This window comes from Emericellopsis atlantica, assembly GCF_019669845.1.
Source record: "Emericellopsis atlantica unplaced genomic scaffold F5Z01scaffold_14, whole genome shotgun sequence".
Taxonomy (NCBI): Eukaryota; Fungi; Ascomycota; class Sordariomycetes; order Hypocreales; family Bionectriaceae; genus Emericellopsis; species Emericellopsis atlantica.
Genome location: NW_025764716.1, coordinates 739,654 through 758,458, shown reverse-complemented (window position 1 = coordinate 758,458; position 18,805 = coordinate 739,654). Strand labels below are relative to the sequence as shown.

At 56.4% G+C, this 18,805-nt stretch overlaps 4 protein-coding genes and 1 non-coding gene across 5 annotated transcripts; 1 reads left to right on the top strand and 4 right to left on the bottom strand.

The window, feature by feature from the left end:
* Positions 1 to 193: 193 nt before the first annotated feature.
* Positions 194 to 1,552, bottom strand: F5Z01DRAFT_674573 (uncharacterized protein; the record flags this gene model as incomplete). Its single annotated transcript, XM_046265056.1, has 3 exons — positions 194 to 313; positions 364 to 1,361; positions 1,435 to 1,552. The coding sequence occupies 3 exons, from the start codon at positions 1,550 to 1,552 to the stop codon at positions 194 to 196; spliced, it is 1,236 nt and encodes a 411-aa protein (XP_046118182.1).
* Positions 1,553 to 4,476: 2,924 nt separating this feature from the next.
* On the bottom strand, positions 4,477 to 5,311 carry F5Z01DRAFT_123322 (uncharacterized protein). The gene has a single exon (XM_046257509.1). It carries the CDS (start codon positions 5,113 to 5,115, stop codon positions 4,609 to 4,611), a length of 507 nt encoding a protein of 168 aa, XP_046118181.1. The 5' UTR covers positions 5,116 to 5,311; the 3' UTR covers positions 4,477 to 4,608.
* Positions 5,312 to 9,660: 4,349 nt separating this feature from the next.
* On the bottom strand, positions 9,661 to 11,766 carry F5Z01DRAFT_123218 (malate synthase). The gene is made up of 4 exons (XM_046257508.1): positions 11,293 to 11,766; positions 10,254 to 11,232; positions 9,964 to 10,194; positions 9,661 to 9,897 (listed from the first exon to the last, which is right to left on the bottom strand). The coding sequence occupies exons 1-4, from the start codon at positions 11,651 to 11,653 to the stop codon at positions 9,840 to 9,842; spliced, it is 1,629 nt and encodes a 542-aa protein (XP_046118180.1). The 5' UTR covers positions 11,654 to 11,766; the 3' UTR covers positions 9,661 to 9,839.
* A 1,040-nt stretch (positions 11,767 to 12,806) lies between these two features.
* Positions 12,807 to 16,887, bottom strand: F5Z01DRAFT_123206 (uncharacterized protein). The gene is made up of 4 exons (XM_046257507.1): positions 16,151 to 16,887; positions 15,380 to 16,102; positions 13,295 to 15,327; positions 12,807 to 13,242 (listed from the first exon to the last, which is right to left on the bottom strand). The coding sequence occupies exons 1-4, from the start codon at positions 16,771 to 16,773 to the stop codon at positions 13,022 to 13,024; spliced, it is 3,600 nt and encodes a 1,199-aa protein (XP_046118179.1). The 5' UTR covers positions 16,774 to 16,887; the 3' UTR covers positions 12,807 to 13,021.
* A 1,387-nt stretch (positions 16,888 to 18,274) lies between these two features.
* On the top strand, positions 18,275 to 18,356 carry F5Z01DRAFT_t53. Its single transcript has one exon. It is a non-coding gene; the product is annotated as a tRNA-Gly (tRNA).
* The last annotated feature ends 449 nt before the right edge of the window (positions 18,357 to 18,805 follow it).

The window sequence follows — 18,805 nt, the reverse complement described above, 5'->3', positions numbered from 1 at the left end:
ACCCCCCCCCCCTCCCCGCCCCCCCCCCGCCCCCGCCCCCCCTCCCCCGATCCCCCCCCCCCCCCCCCCCCCCCCCCCCCCCGCCCCCCCCCCCCCCCCCCCCCCGCCCCCCCCCCCCCCCCCCCCCCCCCGCGCCCGACCATTGTTCGCTTCCGATTGATACATCCCTGCCACAGGACCGGACCCAATGCTCTCAACTTCGTTCATCGACAGAGCTGACACTACCATCATCGTCGTCTCGTCTGTCGCCCCCTTGGTCTTTCTTTTGCTGTGCCAGTACCTTTTGCTCGCAGCCCTTGACGAGCCGGTGACGCTGTACCCTGTTAGATCATGCTGCCCACCCACGGTCGATCTTCTTCTTACCTTGAGCGCGTCCTTCCGCGAGAACTGCTTATCGCAGTATGTGCAAGGATAGGGCTTCACGGCTAAGTGGATTCGCTTGTGCCTCTTGAGATCGTGATTGCGACTAAAGGCCTGGGGGCACGAGTTGCATTTGAAGGGTCGCTCGGCTGCGCCGTTGCCCTGCGCGTGCGGGTTGTACAGGTAGTTGTGCGGTAGCGAATAAGCAACCTGGCCCGGCATCTGACCCATGTGTTGCGAAGGCGCAAAGCTACCCGGCATGGGGTACGCAGGCTGTCCGGACAGGGAGGGCGGTGGTCGCGCTTGGGCGTGATGCGGTAGGTTCATGGGCTGCTGTACATAGGGCAGCGGCATTGATCCTGAGCCGCGCACGCCAGGATACATGCCCGGGTTTCCGCCTGCTGTCGTTCCCAGGGGTGACCTTGGCCCCTGATATTGTGAATGTAGAGTTGGCACTTGGGGAGATGCGCTCGGTGGCCGTGCAAATCCGTACCCAGCCTGCGTTGGCGCCGTTGACGTCGACCCCATGTGCTGGGGCTGGGTGACTGATGGAAGCTGATGCCCCGGGAAGGGCACGGAGTGCTGCGTCGTAGTTTGCCCGTGAGGGGAGAATGGCGCGTGGTGCTCATATTCGTGATTCGACGGCTGCTGCAGGCCATGGTGGCCAACAGGAGAGGGTGAAGACCTCTCTGGCGCGCCGTGGTTCATGTAGGCAGTGGAGTGCGCGAACTGATTTGCCCGCCCGTCGTATGTCGTTAATGGCTGCTGGTGATGTTGTTGCTGTTGCTGCTGGTGGTGTTGCTGATGCTGATGACCATTCGTGATGGGCCGGGCCTGTGTAGGTGAAGTATTGGCCATGTGCGGCTGCGATGGTGCCGGTGTCGGCCACGAGCCGTGGCTGTGGCCAAAGGTATAGTGACCTTGTGATTGCATCGAGTTTGCTTGGGGAGTTGTTGATCCAGCCGAGTTGAGGCCCAGGCTTGAAGGGCTGGCGCCGGTTCCTGTATGATCCTTTAGCTATGCGCTCTCGGGGGGGAAGCTTGGCGTGGCTTCAATACGAGGGGGGCCACGTACGAGGTATGCCTGCGCTGTGTATCTGGGGGATTGTGAAGGGCGGTAGGTTCTCGGCAGCAGCGCGACGCGACGACAGAGAGTGCGCCGTTGGTGTTATGCCGACTGGCAAAGAGTCCATGGAGAGCTGGGTCGCTCGCGCAAGACAGACACGGCCCTCAACGTTTGAACGAACCTAGTGCGATCCCTTTCTTGAGCACGCGAGCCTTGAGGTCGATGTCAAGTCAGTACAGTGTTCCGCCACGGCTGCCTATTTGGTCGTCCTGGCGCAAAAGTGGGTGACGTGCGTCGAAGGCTTCAGCTGAAGCTGACGTGATAGTCAGCCCTCGAACAATCTGCTCTTTGCAGGATGTGGTCGCGCACACAAACCAAATCCTGGGATAGTTCGGGTGGTATTCGACGTCACGCTGGCCGTCTCACAGCGCGGCCTCGCCCGGTGTAATGAGCAGCGCAAAGCTTGTTGGGCGATGCGCGAGCGGGATCCGACGATTTCTGCCCTTGGCAGCAACAGAGACTTTTGGTAGAGTAGAGCTAACTCAAGAGGTGAACACGAGCAGGGCTTGCTCTTTTGTCATGAACGACCGTGCGTACGTGTTGCAGCAGGTCAGACAGTGTGTGCACAACGACGCGACCCGAACTTGCGACTCTGAAGTATCCCAGTAGAGCTGGCCAACAGATCAGACTTGGTCGTCCCACAGTGAGATGATTGCTCTTTCGTCGCTAGTTCGGCGCGTTCTTTGTTCCCGGATTCTCCCAGGGTCCGGGGTTTCTGAGGCTGGTGGTGATAAGGTTGCGGCAACGGCTTGCTGATGGCTTGTCCTTGTAGTTCCAGAGTGGCGTGGGCAAAGGCGTGCGGCGCAGTGTCTTCGGGGGTCTATTGTGTTTACGGAGTGGTTGTGGGTGTCCAAGAGGGAGAGCGGGGAGAGAAATGATGATCCGGGACCATGTAATGTAAGTAATAATGAGGAAGGGCTGGATGCTGTATGGTGATGATGGTCAAAGGTGGTCCCTCCCGGAGCAGAGACGCTTGCTGGGTCTGGTAGGTACCTAGCTACCACCTAGCTTGGTCTTGGGTCTTGGGTTTGCTGGAGAGAGAGACCCAGACTCGCAGAGTTCGGGCCTGGGCCTGCAACGGGCTTGGCGTCTTTTTGAGTTTAGTGTGGGCAACAATTAGCCTGCTTACAGACAGACACAGCAGACGGACGGGCAAGAGACGAGACAGAAGACAGGCAGAGACAGGCAGAGCGTCGCGTGCATGTCAGAACTTCCTTTGGTCTCTCTTGTCTTGTCTTGGTCTTGTCTTCCTTGCCTTGCCTTGCCTTGCCTACTTATTATCGAGGCACCCGCCCGTATGATCACAACGGCACCCGGCAGTGCGGCCTCAGGCGTCCAGTCGCTCACCATCATGTCTTCATGGACGGCACGCAAGGCGTAGCGTACCTGTCTCTTCACACAGACAGAACTAATAAATCAACTCGTGGGCAGCCGTAGCGCATCAAGCGTAGCGTAGCGTAGCACGCATGCCTGCATGGGTCTTGGCCTCTAGCTCGGGAGGGCTGAAGAGCTCCCCTGTTCACCTGGCCTTGGCCTGGGCTTCTTCAGCTCTCTCTCTCTCTCTTTTGGTTCATCAATGCGTGCAGAGTGCAGACGACGGACGAGGGTGTGTGTGGGGTGTGTCTTGCATTGTTCGTTAGCATGGAGAGGGGTCCATGTCCATCTCACGCGGGCGGGTGGGTTCCTGATGGTGTTGCTGCCACGCCCCCCCTCCTCCCTGCTCAGGCTCTCCAGTCTGACATTTTGTTGGTCAAATTGTGAGGAATGGAGTCAATGGGCACGTCCTTTCTTGCATTTGCATGCAAGTCTTCGAATTAAGTAACACTACGTATTAAGACAATCAGTAGGGACGAAGTAGAAGGGCCATGCTTCATCGGCAAGCTACCGTGCCGTTGATTTTGCTTTCGCCAAGTTTAAGGGAAGGGAAGGCAGGCTAGTAGTGTCTATCTATGACAGCCCACGACACCTATTAGACTCGGAACCATCCGCAACAGCACTTGAAACATTGGGTTCAACGCTACATGTTGTCGACAATGACATTCGAAAACGTCTTGGCCTTGCCTTGGGCGCACATGGCATGCATCTACCGCGCCCACTAATAAAGACGCAATGCAGGGTAACCCGTAAACCTCGACGACAGAGCAAAGACAGCCTCCGTCCTTGGACGAGCCTACGTATCTCCATACCTTGGCCTGCATTCCCCCGAGCAAATGTGGCCTCATTGAACCCCTGTTTTCATAACAAGACACGGGACATGACCCTGCCTTGGCAGGTAAATGAAGTGACGACGCCACGAGGCATGATTATTGGTTGGGCATTGCTGCCATTAAGCAGATGAACCAAAACGAGGACCCTGTTTCACGCAATCGGCGGACGTAGAACGAGTTTGCCCCGATAACATCTTGAGACTGTGAGAGCACAAATGAAGAAGAGTGGGAAATGCATTGCGCTCTCCGGCGCCCATGCGAGCGAACTAACAGGGACGTTTGCGCTTTACTCGATCCATAATACCTTACTTGAGAGGATGTTCATTTTGAACGCTGCTAGCATGTGTTGCACAACGTCTCCCGAGGACGAGGACATGGACGTAATCTCTCGGAACAAGCGATTTTCCTTCCACATTCGGCCAGCGGTTCTTTAAATTAATTAGAGATTAAACACGTGTCGCCAGCCGCGCTGGGCAGCCAGGACTCGGCGGGCATTCCAACCCCTTTGTCTGGTCATCAATAACCCATGAGCACATCAGGCTTCTCTGCCATGTACGTACATACGTGTACGTACGTAGCAGCGACGAGGTGATCAGCGCGGCTAGAGATAAGCCATCATCGCGCGCCGCCAAGCCAGCCGCGCAGCCACGGGGGGTTCGATCTGCTCAATTAACCAATTTAGGGGGGGACCACCCAATGCCGTGGCGGTGGGGGAGGCGTTTTCCTTCTCCAGATCAGCAATGCCTGGCAGCCAGCCACCAGACGCCAGCAAACCCAGGGCAGCAGCAGCCTTGCCGAGATCGTCCTGCGAGCACGAGCAATGGCTTGCTTGCCCTTGCGTGCTGGAAGCACATGCACTCATTGAGCATTGAGTCTGTCCTATCTATGCTTGATTCAAGTCCCTATCTCAAGCCGTTCAATTGTCGGCAAAGCCGAAGCGCCTAGGGAGCCTAGCAGGTCCCCTCCTGCTCAGTCTCCTCTCCTCCTCGCTGACGACGAAGCGGGAGCAGCTGGGCTCAAGTTCCAAGGTCCAACAGTCCCTCGTCTCCACCTCCACACACACCGGAAACAAGCATATCGCCAAGGAGGGCTGGCGTATGCCGCTGGCACATGGCCAGCACTGCACGATCAGCGCCTCCCCCATCTCGGTCACCAAAATGCTACATACGTACGTACATAGCTGGAGGTGAGGCTGGGAGAGGAGGAATCCCTCCCCCGCTTTCCGTCCTGCAGACTCCATGTCGCAGTCTTCAGCAGCATCCACGGAACAACCTGGTGGGCACAATATGACATACGTAGTACAGTTCTTATCACCCAATACTCTTCCCATAAAGGCGGCATGACAAGAGCATGACGCGGGCAGACAGCTGACAAGTGCTGCTCCTCTAGCTCGCGGGTCGCTTAGTAGCCTGCCAAGCGGCATGCTTTCGCCAAGAACATGTGAAAATAATAACAAAAAGGGAAAAAAGACAGCAGAGCTTGATACTTTGCGCTAGCATTACGGGAGCGCCGACGTGAAGCTGTCATGTTTCGTCTCGTCTCCTCGTCTCACTCTCAACTCGGATCAATGTCAGTCCTCAAGGCCCAGTCGTCGTCGAATCGTCGAGATTCCCCCCCCCCCCCCCCCCCTCTCTGATGATTCTGGTCGCAGTCTGTCTCGAATCGGGCCCGCCGTCGTGCGGGCCCAGACCTTCAGCTGATGGGCATTGGCTCCCTGTCGGACGGCGGGTGGGTGGTGGTGATCCGGACGCAAGCAAACCGGACGCTCTGTTGATCAGACACATGCCATGCCCCCGGGGAATTGAGCCCCAAGACACACTCCAGTCGTTCTGTTGATGTGTCTCGCCCAGCCGGCCCCGTTCAAGCACGTACAAGTAGTGAGCGGAGTCGGACGCCTCTACTCTGCAATGATGAAGCGCCAATTGGCAATGCCGAGAGCACCCTGGAATCAACAAACTTGCGAATCACAAACGGATGAACCCAACAGACCGGGACACGCAGCAGCGCGGCACAGACCCTCGTCTAGCGCTGGCTGGCATGATGATGCTCTGTTCTTGCCGTCTCCCCCCAAATCGTGCAGGGGTCTTGGTGGTCAGCCGACCAGCTGAGCGGCTCACCCGCCCAGATTTGGATGCAGCCCGTGAACAACAACAAGACAAGAGTCGTCAATTCTGTCCGTCTATTGTTGCTTGTCAATTTCAATACGTAGTAAGGAGTGCGTGGTGCGACCATTGACGGCATGGAGCGGATGCGCGATCGATTGGTATCGCATGGCATGCCCAACCTGTCCATTTCTCCATTCCTCCCCCGTCGTGGAGACTGGACCCTCTTTTGACGCGAGGAAAATCACACACCCTCCCTGTCTACATGTACCATCCCCACAGGCCTCAACCGCGCCTGGCCTTCAAGCAAGTCCCAGAGCCTTGGCTGCAAGAGCCGATTACTTCTGACGGCTGGTTTGATGCTCAGCGCATCCCTGCCCGTGGTGCTGGGTTGGTCTGAGCCTCTGAGGAGCAGCAGAGCTCCTCAAATACGCGGACAGTCCTATATCTGTCCCGGGACACCATTATTTGGCAGATTGCGCTTTGGTGAAAATGTCGCTCTAATTAATCTCTGAGGTGAGCCTGCGCGCGCGCTTGTGCACTAGGCAGCCGGCAGCTCGTGCGACTGGACGGCCGGAAAGATATTAGAGACATACAATAGACTGGAGTCTTCCCCCCTGTGGCTATCCGAGACATGACTACCACTGGGTTCCGATTGGCTGCTGGGAGATTGAAGCCGTCATGTTCGAGTAGTTTTGCTCATCACAGTGATCACACCGCATTCCATCTCCTCCATGTAATAAATCAACTACGTACCTTAGTATCCCGCATTCCTCCTAATAATTACTAGCAAAGGTCGGGAAGTAATAGGATTTGGCTGGCATTCAACGTGGAGTTTGGGGGCTGAGCCATCCCTGCCGCCATGTCAGAAGCCTATTGTTAGTGTTGCTGACAGCGGCAGGCAGAGGCTGCAATCAGCTAGCCCAGCATTACTAGGTACGTATCGAAGATTGGAGCTCCGGTCTCCAGAGACTACTCCGTAGAGTTGGAGACGTCCGCGGAACAGACACGTGCGGGTGACAGATAGGTGGAGGCGGCGTCACAGCCTAGGTGCAGTCTGGCAGTGGGCCAACCCATTGAGACTGGGGCACAGAGGCACTCGTTCATTGATCGACATCAAGATTGTCAGTACGTACCGGCTATCATCTTGATGCGTCCGGCCTTGGGAAGGCTGGGAGCCTGGGACTGGGAGAAGAGTGTTTCAACAGCCAGGCGACATGGAACCCATGTTGAAGCTAGGTAGGAAATAATCTCTAACACAGCAGTAATAGTATTCGATTCGTCCTGGGGCGGAACCAGACCGCCCTCTCGCTCACCATCTCTTGGCGCGCGCCATATACCTTGTCTTTCGCGGAACGCGAGTGCGAAACTCGTGGAGCTGCCAGCCTGCCACTGGAGCATAGGCGAGATAATTTATTTAGTACCTACGTAGACTAGTAGAAAGAACGGCAGTGCTCTGCAGGATGCTGCATCGGATCACTGTATCCCTCGGCATTAGATCCATCTCATCAATCTGCCATCCAGTCCAGTCCAGCCCAGCCCAGCCCAGTCGACGTCGTCCTCCAGTCGTCCTCGTTTCCCAACAAGTTCCCATCTCGGGCCGAATGTTGGTCAGGACCAAGAGTCTGGTCTGGGCTGGGGTCCCATCATGCCCCAGGCGACTGATTGACTGTGATGCTCATTCGTTTGCGCAATTGTCGTGTTCGCTCGCTGGTCGATGGGCCAAGGCAGATATCAAGGGTTCGCTTGCGGCTTGCTGTACGTCTGATGGCCTCCATGTCGTGGACGCCAGTCTGGTGGCTTCATGCGGGCTGCGGGAAAGGCTGGCGGGTTCTCGAAAGAGGACATTGGCCCATGGCAGCGGCGTCCCGGCGCCTTGGGCGGGCGTCCTTGTGATTGCGAGCTGCTCCATTGGCAGTCCTGCGATGCTCCGACACAAACCTAATTAATGAATAACTTGGCGGATTGTTGTCAGTCAGTCACCTTTGTCAGTCGTCATTGACAGCCATGAGGGGTCCACTACCGTAGACTAGCGACTCACTGCGACAGGGCGGCCGCTCGCGTGCTCCAGCCTCCAGCCTCCAGCCGCCAATATTCTGTTTTCAGCTGGCCCCCCCGTCCAATTCTTCCTCGTCAATCCGCACAGAGCCTGGCTGGCCATTCGGTGACAGCGGTGTCGCTCAGGTGCCCATGCGCACAATTGACCGACTGACTGCTGACCGGGCGACGCAGGAGGCACTGGAGAGTGAGCGCTGGGAGAAGAGAGGGAAGAGAGAGGAGGGGGGGGGGGCGTCGGGCTATCGACTAGTGGAGGGATCCATGCGCCATGTCAGAGTGGAGGTGGAGGGAGCATGAAGCCACAGCCGCGCTAGGGGACTCGGAAGCCTCCCAGTGGGCTCCCATGGGCCATAACCCAGGCCAGACTCCAGAGCGAGAATTGGGATTTGGGAGACCAGAAGCAGTGTTGGACGGGTGAGATATTCGACCAACAAGTGTCCACTGTCCAGCTTCTCCTGTAATTTGGCCAAATGAGCCGCGACAACCCCAGCCCAGCCCAGCCCAGCCCAGCACGTGGGAGAGTGCCAGTGCTAGTCGTTCAATAGCGCCCCAACCCGCACGGGTCGGAGCAAACTGTCTAGCCCAGAGGACTGGAGAGGGACATACAGCGACACTGCTGCTGGAGGCTTGTCCTTGTTGTCGACTTGTTGCCTGTCCTTGCCTCCTTGTTGCTCGGGGCGCCATCACGCTGGGCGATCTCCCTCCCTCCCACATCCCTGCGTCGATCCTCCCATTGCCCAACGGCTCTACGATTCCCCTTGACCATCACTGCCGCAGGTATTCGACTGTACTGGCTCGAACTGAACAAGAATGCTGCAGGACTGGATGCTCCGCGCATGGGGCCAGCACTTGTCCTGTCCTGTCCTTGTCTCGTCTCGGAGACCTAAAATCACTACACGCATATCGATGTTTTCCCTGATTATCCTGCGTGCCTACACCACCCAGCCGCTGTAGACCCTGGCTGGACTAAGCGAGCGTGCCGCTTCTTCTTTAATTGCATTCTGATGATCTGATCATCCATTTGATGACAGCTTCCACTTTTTCCAGTTTCTCGTCCATGCACGCGCGCACGCAAACAGACAACTCCGATGTCAGTTCTGCCTTGGCCGCCGTTCCCTCCCCTGTCATCGTCATGAATGAAATAACAATCTTCCCTGTAGATACGAGTCTAGTGTCAGACCGAGAGACGCGGGAAACTTTTCGAGTAAGAGAGTATCGTGCACCCCCATTGTTCATGAATCAGCCTGCCCCCCACCCCGTTTCCTTGGGTCTTTGCTTTTCTCTCCAGTCTCTGGCTCTTCTCTGCCAGTGTCAGAGACCACAGACCCGCCCAAAGCTCTTGGCCATAATCCATATATACTATTGTCTATCCACTGCACGCGCGTGGACCGGGTGGGGTGGAGACTCGACTCTCTCAGCAGTGCAAGCTCGCCGCAGCATTGAAGACACCACAGGGCCTAGATCGCGTGGTCCGTCTGCATGGCACGAGTAGCGTCCCAGGAGGGGGGAAGCAATCCGTGGAATCGCGCATCTCAAGCCTCAACACGCCATACACGCAGTAACTAGTGATTGCCTGCCGTGCCCCTGCTTTTCCTGGGCAGGCTAGGCTGATCAGTGATAGCTGCTCCAAGTTCTCGGAACCGACAGCATCATGCCATGTTGCCTTGTAGCGGTCGAGGCTTGGGGGCTTTCGGGGGTAGCCGACACTATTGGCATGCCACGAAAATGGGAGCAGATTCAGCTCATCGGTAGGTCATCATCTTGCGGTGTCTCCATCAATACACCGAGCACGGCGTTCAGGAGATTCAGTCAATCTCACGGATAGACACGGCTTGACTCGACGCTTATCAGGGGTTGGAGGACGACGGCTTCTTGATGAGACAGGCTGTGTGACCATAAATCATGATTGATATCAAATGTTGCCTAGAGATGCAAAAGACTCCAAAATAGTGCTTGCCATGACAGAAAACCCGCCTTACCCGCCCTCTCACAGCTTAGACGCCGACCTCGGCGATCCCACCTGGGTAATCTCATCGTACAGTAGTCTGTTCACGCATCATCATCAGCATCATTGAAATCAAGACAACGTCACTCGGGTCGGGAGAACTTACGTGGTGAGGAAGTCGGCATAGTCCTCGCCAGTGATCTGTCCCGCAAAGTACTGGGACGCGAGCTTGAACTTGTTGCCCTTGGGCCCCTTGGCCGCGAGCTCGTCGGCACACTCCTTGAGCAGACGCAGCGCGTACGCCTTGTCGACCGTGCGGCCGTCCGCGGTAGACACGCCGTGCTTGGTCCACTGCCAGAGCTGACTGCGCGAGACCTCGGCTGTGGCCGCGTCCTCCCTTTTGGCCGGGTTAGCAATCACTCGACAGACATGGGAAGTAGGCGGACAAGAACTCACATGAGAAAGTTGATGGGCACGCAGCCGACGCCCCGGACCCAGGCCTCCATGTAGCCCAGGCCAATGTTCAGGTTCTTCCGGATGCCGTCCTCGGTGATGACGCCGGGGACGTTCATGTTGAGCAGATCGTTGGGCGAGATCTGGACGTCCTCGCGGCGGACAAAGAGCTGGTTCGGGGTGGGCATGTGCTTGTTGAAGACCTCGGTGGCAATGGTGGCGAGGGCCGGGTGCGCGACCCAGGTGCCGTCGTGGCCGGCGCGCACCTCGCGCAGCTTGTCGGCGCGGACGCCGTCCATGGCCTTGTCGTTGGCGGCCTTGTCGTCCTTGATGGGGATCTGGGCGGCCATGCCGCCCATGGCATGGACGCCGCGGCGGTGGCACGTCTGGATCAGCAGCTTGACGTAGGCGTCCATAAAGGGCACGGTCATGGTGACGGCCGAGCGGTCGGGCAGGACAAAGTCCTTGTTGTTGCGGAACTTTTTGATCACGCTGAAGATGTAGTCCCAGCGGCCGCAGTTCAGACCCGACGAGTGGTCGCGCAGCTCGTAGATGATCTCGTCCATCTCAAAGGCGGCGAGGATGGTCTCGATCAGGACGGTGCCGCGGATGGTGCCCCGGGGCATGCTGATGTAGTCCTGGGCGAGGTTGAAGACGTCGTTCCACAGCCGGGCCTCCAGGTGGCTCTCCATCTTGGGGAGGTAGAAGTAAGGGCCCTGGCCAATCTTGACGGTCTCGAACGCGTTGTGGAAGAAGTAGAGGCCAAAGTCAAACAGCGAGCCCGAGATGGGCTCACCGTCCACCGTGACGTGCTTCTCATCCAGATGCCAGCCACGCGGGCGGACGATGAGCGTGGGCAGCTTCCGGTCAGTCCTCAGCTTGTACTCCTTGGGCCCTTGCTTAAAGTCGACCTGGCGGCGGTTGGCGTCGTAGAGATTGACCTGGCCGTTGATCATGTTCTCCCAGGTAGGCGCACTCGAATCTGGGGGGAGGCAAGTCAGTTCGGTGCTTCTTCACATGGTGCATGCGCGCGGTCACTCACCCTCGAGGTCAGCCATGTACGTCCAGACATCCGAGTTGAGAGCATTGACGACCATTTTCCTGTCAGTGGGACCCGTGATCTCGACACGACGATCCACGAGGCCCGGGGCTGGCGGTGCGCCCCTCCACGCATCATTCTCACGAATGTGCCTTGTCTCGGGCAAAAAGGTCGGTAGCACACCGCGATCGAGCTCTGCCTGGCGAAGCCGACGGCGCTCGAGCAGGGCCTTGCGAGTGGGGTTGAAGCTGCGATGGAGGAGAGCCAAAAAGGCGAGCGCGTCTGGTGTGAGGATCTTGCGGTGGCTCTCGTCGACCTTGCCGAGGACGTTGACGCCCTGGAGGATGCTGTCGGTGGTGGCCATGGCGGCGGGATGTGATGACTACAGTGAAACCAGCAGCAGAGTTGGGAGGTTCCGTGTCAGTGGGTTGTTTGGGAGATGGTATCGAGGTCAATGGCACGGGCGAGAATGAGGGATGATGAATGAAGAACTAAAGATTCAAGATTCAGCTATGAAGAGAAGCTCGAGGCTGAGATTAAGACTGATCAGCTTGTCCGGACCAGATCCGAAGGGACCAGCATGAGCTCCAGTCATGTCGACGTCAAGACGTTGCCATTGCGGCCCCTCCTCGAGACGGGTCGGCAAGTAACGCTCTCCTGCGCGACAGTCTCGGTCTGGCTCGGGTAGAAGGAAGCTCGCTGAATCAAATTGCTGCTGGTGGTGGCGGCTGTGATTGACGCTCCAAGATGGTGTGGCATCCACGACCTCCAATTCCCACGGCACTCCGACCAAAGCATGTGCTTGCTTGCCTTGGGGGCACCCAGACCTGCGTCATCGGAGCGCGGGGTCTGTCTGGGGTTCAGTGGATCATAAGATGCCGTGTGTTACTGCTTGGCCTGGGTGGCCCTGCACAGCCTTAACAGCTACTAGCAATCCGTCCACCATCCTCATCTGCTAACAATTCCACAGCCCTGTCTGCACTGATATGAGAATTACTCCGTACAGCGGCAGTAACTCTCATAAACGCAGCATGATCATTTGAGATCGCCTTATTATCATCTCCACAGCGATCACGCTAGCCCAAACGATGTGTGTGATGGATGGATGGTCTTGTAAGTGACGGCGGGGAGCAAGCTCATTTCAGTCTAGTCAATGTCCCCTTCCTCCCGACCGAGAAGCCGAGGCTCTGTGCTCTTGTCGAGACGGACGGATTGAATTGCAGACGATCGATATCCGTTTCTTTCCGCTCACCATACGAAGCCTCGCCGAGGTTTGCCTTGCTCTGTTCTCCGGCCGGCTAGTAACCGAGGCTGTCCTCAATGCTGTGAGCTCCAGCTCTGCTGCATCGCCAACACGTGAGATATTGCCCACGTACTGGCTTCGGCTAACAGCCGAGCAGGTATTGCGACTTCGGACATTCGAGTAGACACTGGATCCTATCTTCAAAAGACCCCCGGCACGGAGACGAAGTCAAATTCGCATCAACGAACAAAATGAATATCTAGACTAGTAAACTGAGTGATGTGCGCCCCGCCAATGCCTTCCTGCTTTACAAAGTACAATGCAGCAGCGCAAGGATGAGCCGAGAAGACCAGCTGCCAAATGCAGATGACAGACCTCATACAAAGAAAAAGAAAGTAGCTATACATGTGCCTCCAACTTCATCCAAACACCAGTAACACTTTTTCAATAGTAATCAAAACGAACACGCGCAGGGATCCCGCGTGCCCATCACGACTGCAGTGTCTTGATCATCATCTTCTGCTTGGTGCGCTCGGCAACAAGCAGGTGGCGGCTGTCAAACACCGTCCGCATGGTGTCGACCACGCGATGGAAGCTGCTGGCCGCACCACGCTCTTGAGTGAAGCGGACAATGCTCAGTGGCTGCCGTTTGCCGTGCTCAATCACCGTCATGATCTCGGCTGCAAAGGACACCTCCTTCAGGTTCAAGTCTAGGGCATCGTCAGCGCAGATCATGAAACCAACTCTCCCGCATGTACTCACAGTTCTTAGCACCGACCCTGCCAAAGATGATGTTGCGCTCCTTGTCCACCTGGATACCCCTAATACCGTACCGCCGCCACTCGCGCAGCAGGATCGTAACCTCCTGGCGAGCTCGCCTGCGGGAGATGGACATGCACAGATAATCAGTCGCCGGCTTCACCCGGAATAGGCGTGCTAGCCAATTCTGCTTCACTTCAATGCTGCGGCTGCCATCAGTGGCAGTGGAGTCGCGCCAGTTGACCTTTGTGTTCGCTGGCCGCTTCGGGAGATCACCAGCGCCAACCGATGCTTCCGCTTCGTCTGCCAAGTCAGCGAGAGTGCCACATGCAGCAGCTGGGGGTCGAGGCTTACCAGCGATGGACATCTTGAGTTCACCGCTCTTGTTTCCTTTGAAGAAGGGAAACGTGAAACTCGTCTTCTTCCCGACCACAGAGCTCTGGGCTACTTCAGCGCCTCCGCCCGTTTCGGACATGATCGAGCTTAGCTGCTCCTGGGACGTTGCAGCAGTCGACGTGCCGCTCCCTGTCCCCGCCTTGGACGACCTCTTGAACCAGAGCTTGGACTTCTTCTGTTTCAGGCTGGTAGTCGTGTCTCCAGACGTGGTTCGCTGGCTGGAGTAATCATACTCGTGGCCGTTCACATCCTGCTGCCGCTCCTCACTCGTGCCTGCCATGGTCTTCTTTCGAACATTCAGAGGCTTTGGAACTCTCACTGGGTTCGGTGCGCTCGGTGAGTGAACTACGCGAATCGTGTTCTCAACCTTGGTCAAGTACTCGACCCCTCGAGCCTTGGGTGGCGTGCGAGGCGGCGCCGAAACAATCCTGGCCTTGTCGTTGCTCACGACGTTGAGTGCCTTGTCCTCACTGATGGGGGGCATGGCATCAACCTTGCGTGTAGAGTGGCTTTGAGCGGGAGCAGACACGACCCGGCGATCGCCATGGGGTACAAACTTGACGGGCACGGCCAGTCGGGCAACCTGCTCGACATCCCTCTCGTAATCCGCACTATACAGAGACGGAGCGACACTGCTCGGAGCGGATGGCCTGTGGAGAGACTGTTCCGATGGGAGAGGGGGGAGGGGTCGCGACTCCCAGGGTTTGACAGACGAGACGTCTGTGGCGGGCGTCGTTGGGCCAGACCCATCGACACTGAAAGTAAAGGGCGAGTCGCGCTGCTTCCTGTCCCCTTCCGCCAGCGAACCAGCAATGGACTCTTCCTCAATCAGTGAGCTCCGGAATGCCTCGTCGCAGTCCTTGGCAATGTTGCTGCTAAAGTGACGCAGTTCCTCGGTGAAAATCGAGGTTGGGTCCGGTGTCGACGGCGCAGGTGCACCCTTTGCCTTTTCGTACTGCCCTTGGTCATTCATCTGTGGCTCGGGAGACTGAGACTGCGAGCATCGCTCCTGATGGGCCGATTCGCTCACCAATGTCGTGCCAGAAACGGCTTGTTTGATGTTCGAACGCGAGGCGCCGACAGTCTGGGACTGCTTTCGCACGTGGGAGAAGTCGACGCCACGCTTGTGCCGCAGGCTTGGCCCTCTGGCTCGGGTGTTGTTTGGTCGAGCACCGTTTAGAGATGACATGGACCCACGAGACGACGGCGGCCGTCCACCAGGCGCAGTGCGATTGGAATTTGCCCGAGGTCGTCGGGCAGCGGAGTTGCTTCGCATCCTCGCGGCGTGCGGGCTATGGCCAGCATCAACAGCCTGGTCCCTATGGACTGTGATCTTGGCATGGGTGACATTCGAACCGTAGGATTGAAGCACTTGATTGTCCCTGTAGGGGTCGTAGCTCTGCGCGGTACCTGCTTCGGTTTCGGTGGCGTTGGAGATGACCGTAAAGCGGGATACAGATCTACCGTGACCGTTGGCGCGCGGTTGAGAGAATTCGCAGGTCGAGACACGCTTCTTCCAGGCACCGGGTTTCAAGTGGTGGTAGTCACTCATCGAGTGAGCAAGCTCGGGCTTGAAATCCTCCAATTGCTTATCCCTGTAATTGTGCAACAACCAGTAGAAGGCCTTCTGGTCATTTGGCCTGGGGAGAGTCAGTCATCCTTCACACGGTAGCTGGGAGTTCGGATACTTACGTGTCGCAGGTGAGCTTGAGTTCGAGGTCGTGCTCGCTGAACATGTGCCACATGCTGCGCAGCTGTCGAACCAACTGCGGATCAATGTCCGCCCTCAGCACAGGAGCATACTGGAAGCCCCTTCGTAGGTCCCCAGGCTGGCCGCCATTCTCCCCGTAAGGGTCGAGGTAGTTGTACTTTTGCACCAATGGGTGTCGCCAGATTTCGGCGAGCGTTATTCTGCGCTCCGGATTGACTTGAAGCATGCGGCTGACAAGATCTTGGGCCTCGAGACTGAAGTGTTTGGGCATCTGATAATGGCCTCTTTTCGCCTTCTCCATCATGGTCCTCATGTCTGGATCGTCGAATGGGAGAGAGGCGGCAAGCATCGCGAAGAGGATCACACCCATGCTCCAGATGTCAGCCCTGTCGCCCCGGTATTGGCGATTTTTGAGTAGCTCAGGGGCAGCATAGTGAGGACTGCCACAAGCCGTGGCTAGCCTATGGGTATCAGTCTGGTGCAAAGCAGCCATCCCGAAATCCGCAATCTTGATTTTGTGGTCGGCTGTGATAAGAATGTTCTCGGGCTTCAGGTCCCGGTGACAGATGTTGAATGAATGACAGTACCCGATGGCACTAATCATTTGTCGAAAGAAGTACATGCTAACTTCTTCGGTGAGTCTTCCGCGGGAGTTGATGAAAGTGAAGAGATCGCCCTGGTCGATATACTCGAGGATGAGGTAACTGTGGAATTAGTGAACCATAGGACATAGCGGGCAGTACACAACTTACATCTCTGACCGGTTCTCCCAAATATCATAAAGTTTCATGATATGAGGATGTTCGATAAGCTTTAGTATTGCCACCTCTCGTTCGATAGCCATGGGCACACGCATTTCAACGCTCGAACCGCTCGTCGCATCGTTGTTGTCCCACTTGCTCAAGGCGGCCAGACTGCTATCCGGAACCAGGTAGGCCATCCTTCTGTTGACAATCTTGACAGCAGCCAGCTGGTTCGTGACATTGTGGCGGCAAAGGCGCACGCGGGCTGAAGAGCCTTTGCCTAATGTTCGACCGAGCTGCCATGGACCGATGTGCGTCTTGTAGTTTCTCTTGCTGCTTCTACTAGATCCTGATTCGTATGATGCTTGAGACAGTCGTTTGGCCTCATCAGATTCCTGCGGCGGCCGTAGGACAGTTGGTTCCGGTGGATTGGATGTCAACGGGGAAGTAACGCGAGGGTCGTGACTCGTTGGAGGCGCGTTTTGTTGATGAGAAGCGCGCGACTGCGTATCAACTTGCTCCCCACGCGCCTTGGTGCTCTTGGTGTTATCAGACGGGGCATAGCTCGCGTTGATGCGATGTGCAGCTTCGGAAAGAGGAGAGCGAGTCTTGCAAACAGCGGGCTCAGCCATAATGATTGCCGTAAATGTGGTGGGATTAGCACATGCTACGCAAATGCAATCGCAAAGTGGAAGCAAACGAGTGTGGGTTCTCTGGTCGTATGTTGGCCAGCGAAGGTGGTGCTATGGGTCGCGATATCAACAAGAAACAAGCATCCTCATGGAGCGAAAAGAGCGTGGTGGAAGCTGAAGCGGAAGCCACGAACAGGAAGCGACCGACCGGATACCTGTAAGTTAGAACTCAAAGGTGTACCAAACGAAGGTAGTTCCCAGGGAAAGGGAGGCGGCTTGAGGGGGGAGAAAAGAGCGTTGGGCAGGATGGTGTTTGATGGAAGAACGGCCAGCCTCTGCGGGGTGGTGCAGGCTGGACCAGATTGGATGCTTGAGGAAGGTTGCGCGGACAGGATGGAATGCGACTGCCAGCCATAGGACGCCGGTCTTCGATGTACTGACAGGCCTTGGGCATTCGTGTCAGCAGGCTCAGGTGAGTGCGAGTGGATTCATCTGAACTGAAGTGAAGGGAGACACCGTGCCTTCCAACTGGTTCTCCAGGGCGCAACACCTGCCTGGCACCTCACCAGTTTGTCAACCAGCATGGAGGTTTGAAGATTATCGCACCTTGTTCAAATTTCTTCGATTTCACGTACAAATGTCTCCAACCGTCTTGAGGCTTTCGGGCGTTTCCTCAACACTCATGGATTGTCCTGCTCTGAGCATCCGTTCAAGCGAGCAGCGCTGTCAAGCCTGGTGACATGGGAGTGCAAGTCACTCATTCCAGATCATAAGACTCTGGCCCGCATCCTGGGAATCTGCAAGCCCTCCGAAGGTCTTGTGCATTCCATATCCTGGCGCATGTTTCGAGTGCTGGCCATGCCAGGTGCCCGAATCTTGGCTGGAATGCGCATTAGCAAACCGCCATCATCGAATGCCACAACAGTCCATCATCTCGATATTCATGGACTCAGGTCGGTCAATGAGTCCTCTTCGGCGGATTGTTTGATACGGCGTGTTTGATAGCTCTCACCATGTCTGTTTGCCTCCAGGCGCGCGCGCCGTATCATCTGTTCCCGTCCATCTCAAAAGGGTTGACTGCCACAATGTTCCCAGAGAAAGTGCCCCATGCTTTGATTACAGCCAGAGGCTGACTTTGACACAACGAAGCAGACGAGACAAGTGACTTCGCACTCGCCAGCGCGAAACGACGAAAGGCATCGCAAGGGATGAAGTTGGATGTTGGCACGCGTCCACGCGAGCTAACTTGAAGTAAGACACGTGGGTCCGCGCTGCATTCCACTCATCCTGCCTAACGGGCCTAGCTCCTTGGCCGTACTGTGAAAGAGTGTACAGCAGCCAGTCGAGCTTGGTCATTGCGCTGACTCTGAGCAGCAAAAAAATCTATTGCATTGCAATCCCAACCCTCGCGGTATGTTGGCAACGTTGAGCCAGGACGTGACAATCGGCGCCGTAAAAGATCTGTAAACTAACAACAAGACGAATTTCAATAACTACCACAGCGTGATTGGTTTAGTGGTAAAATTCTCCGTTGCCATCCGAGCAACGTCGGGGAGCCCTGGGTTCGATTCCCAGATCACGCATCCCTTTTGCCAATGGCGCCTTGTCCATTACGTCTTTTTTTTTTTTGTGTCCGCGTGGACGGCTTTTTTGGAGTTGAGTAATATGCTGCTACGTAGTGATCTAAACTTGCAGTCAGTGGCTAGTGATTCGGAGTGGCTTTCGGTGTCAAATTTGGCTAGCAAATCTGATGTTTCTATGTTATCATCAACTGACATCAAGCGACTGGAGCCTGTCGCATTGCAACTATCCGTCTTCCTTACACATCGAAAGCGCGAGGCTGAAATTGGCGACTATTGTCGTGAGACAAACTTAAAGACCGGTACGAGCTCTTGCAAGCTTCACCCATGCTGGCGATTCTATCTGATGATAGCTTCAATACGACGTTTGTCTGTTGCATGTTCAACCCTAGGGTAGGCGTCGTTCAGCTTCAGACAAAGACCGTCGCAAGGTTACCTTAAATAGATCTGCT

Excerpts from the sequence above, each read along its gene's own strand:
- F5Z01DRAFT_123322 (XM_046257509.1), bottom strand. The coding sequence starts at position 5,115 with ATGCCGCTTGGCAGGCTACTAAGCGACCCGCGAGCTAGAGGAGCAGCA.
- F5Z01DRAFT_123218 (XM_046257508.1), bottom strand. The coding sequence starts at position 11,653 with ATGGCCACCACCGACAGCATCCTCCAGGGCGTCAACGTCCTCGGCAAG. Across the intron at positions 11,233-11,292 it reads GTACATGGCTGACCTCGAGG|ATTCGAGTGCGCCTACCTGG; the intron begins GTGAGTGACCGC and ends GCCTCCCCCCAG. Across the intron at positions 9,898-9,963 it reads TATGCCGACTTCCTCACCAC|ACTACTGTACGATGAGATTA; the intron begins GTAAGTTCTCCC and ends ATGCGTGAACAG.
- F5Z01DRAFT_123206 (XM_046257507.1), bottom strand. The coding sequence starts at position 16,773 with ATGGCTGAGCCCGCTGTTTGCAAGACTCGCTCTCCTCTTTCCGAAGCT. Across the intron at positions 16,103-16,150 it reads TGGGAGAACCGGTCAGAGAT|TTACCTCATCCTCGAGTATA; the intron begins GTAAGTTGTGTA and ends CTAATTCCACAG. Across the intron at positions 13,243-13,294 it reads CAGGGTCGGTGCTAAGAACT|ACTTGAACCTGAAGGAGGTG; the intron begins GTGAGTACATGC and ends ACGATGCCCTAG.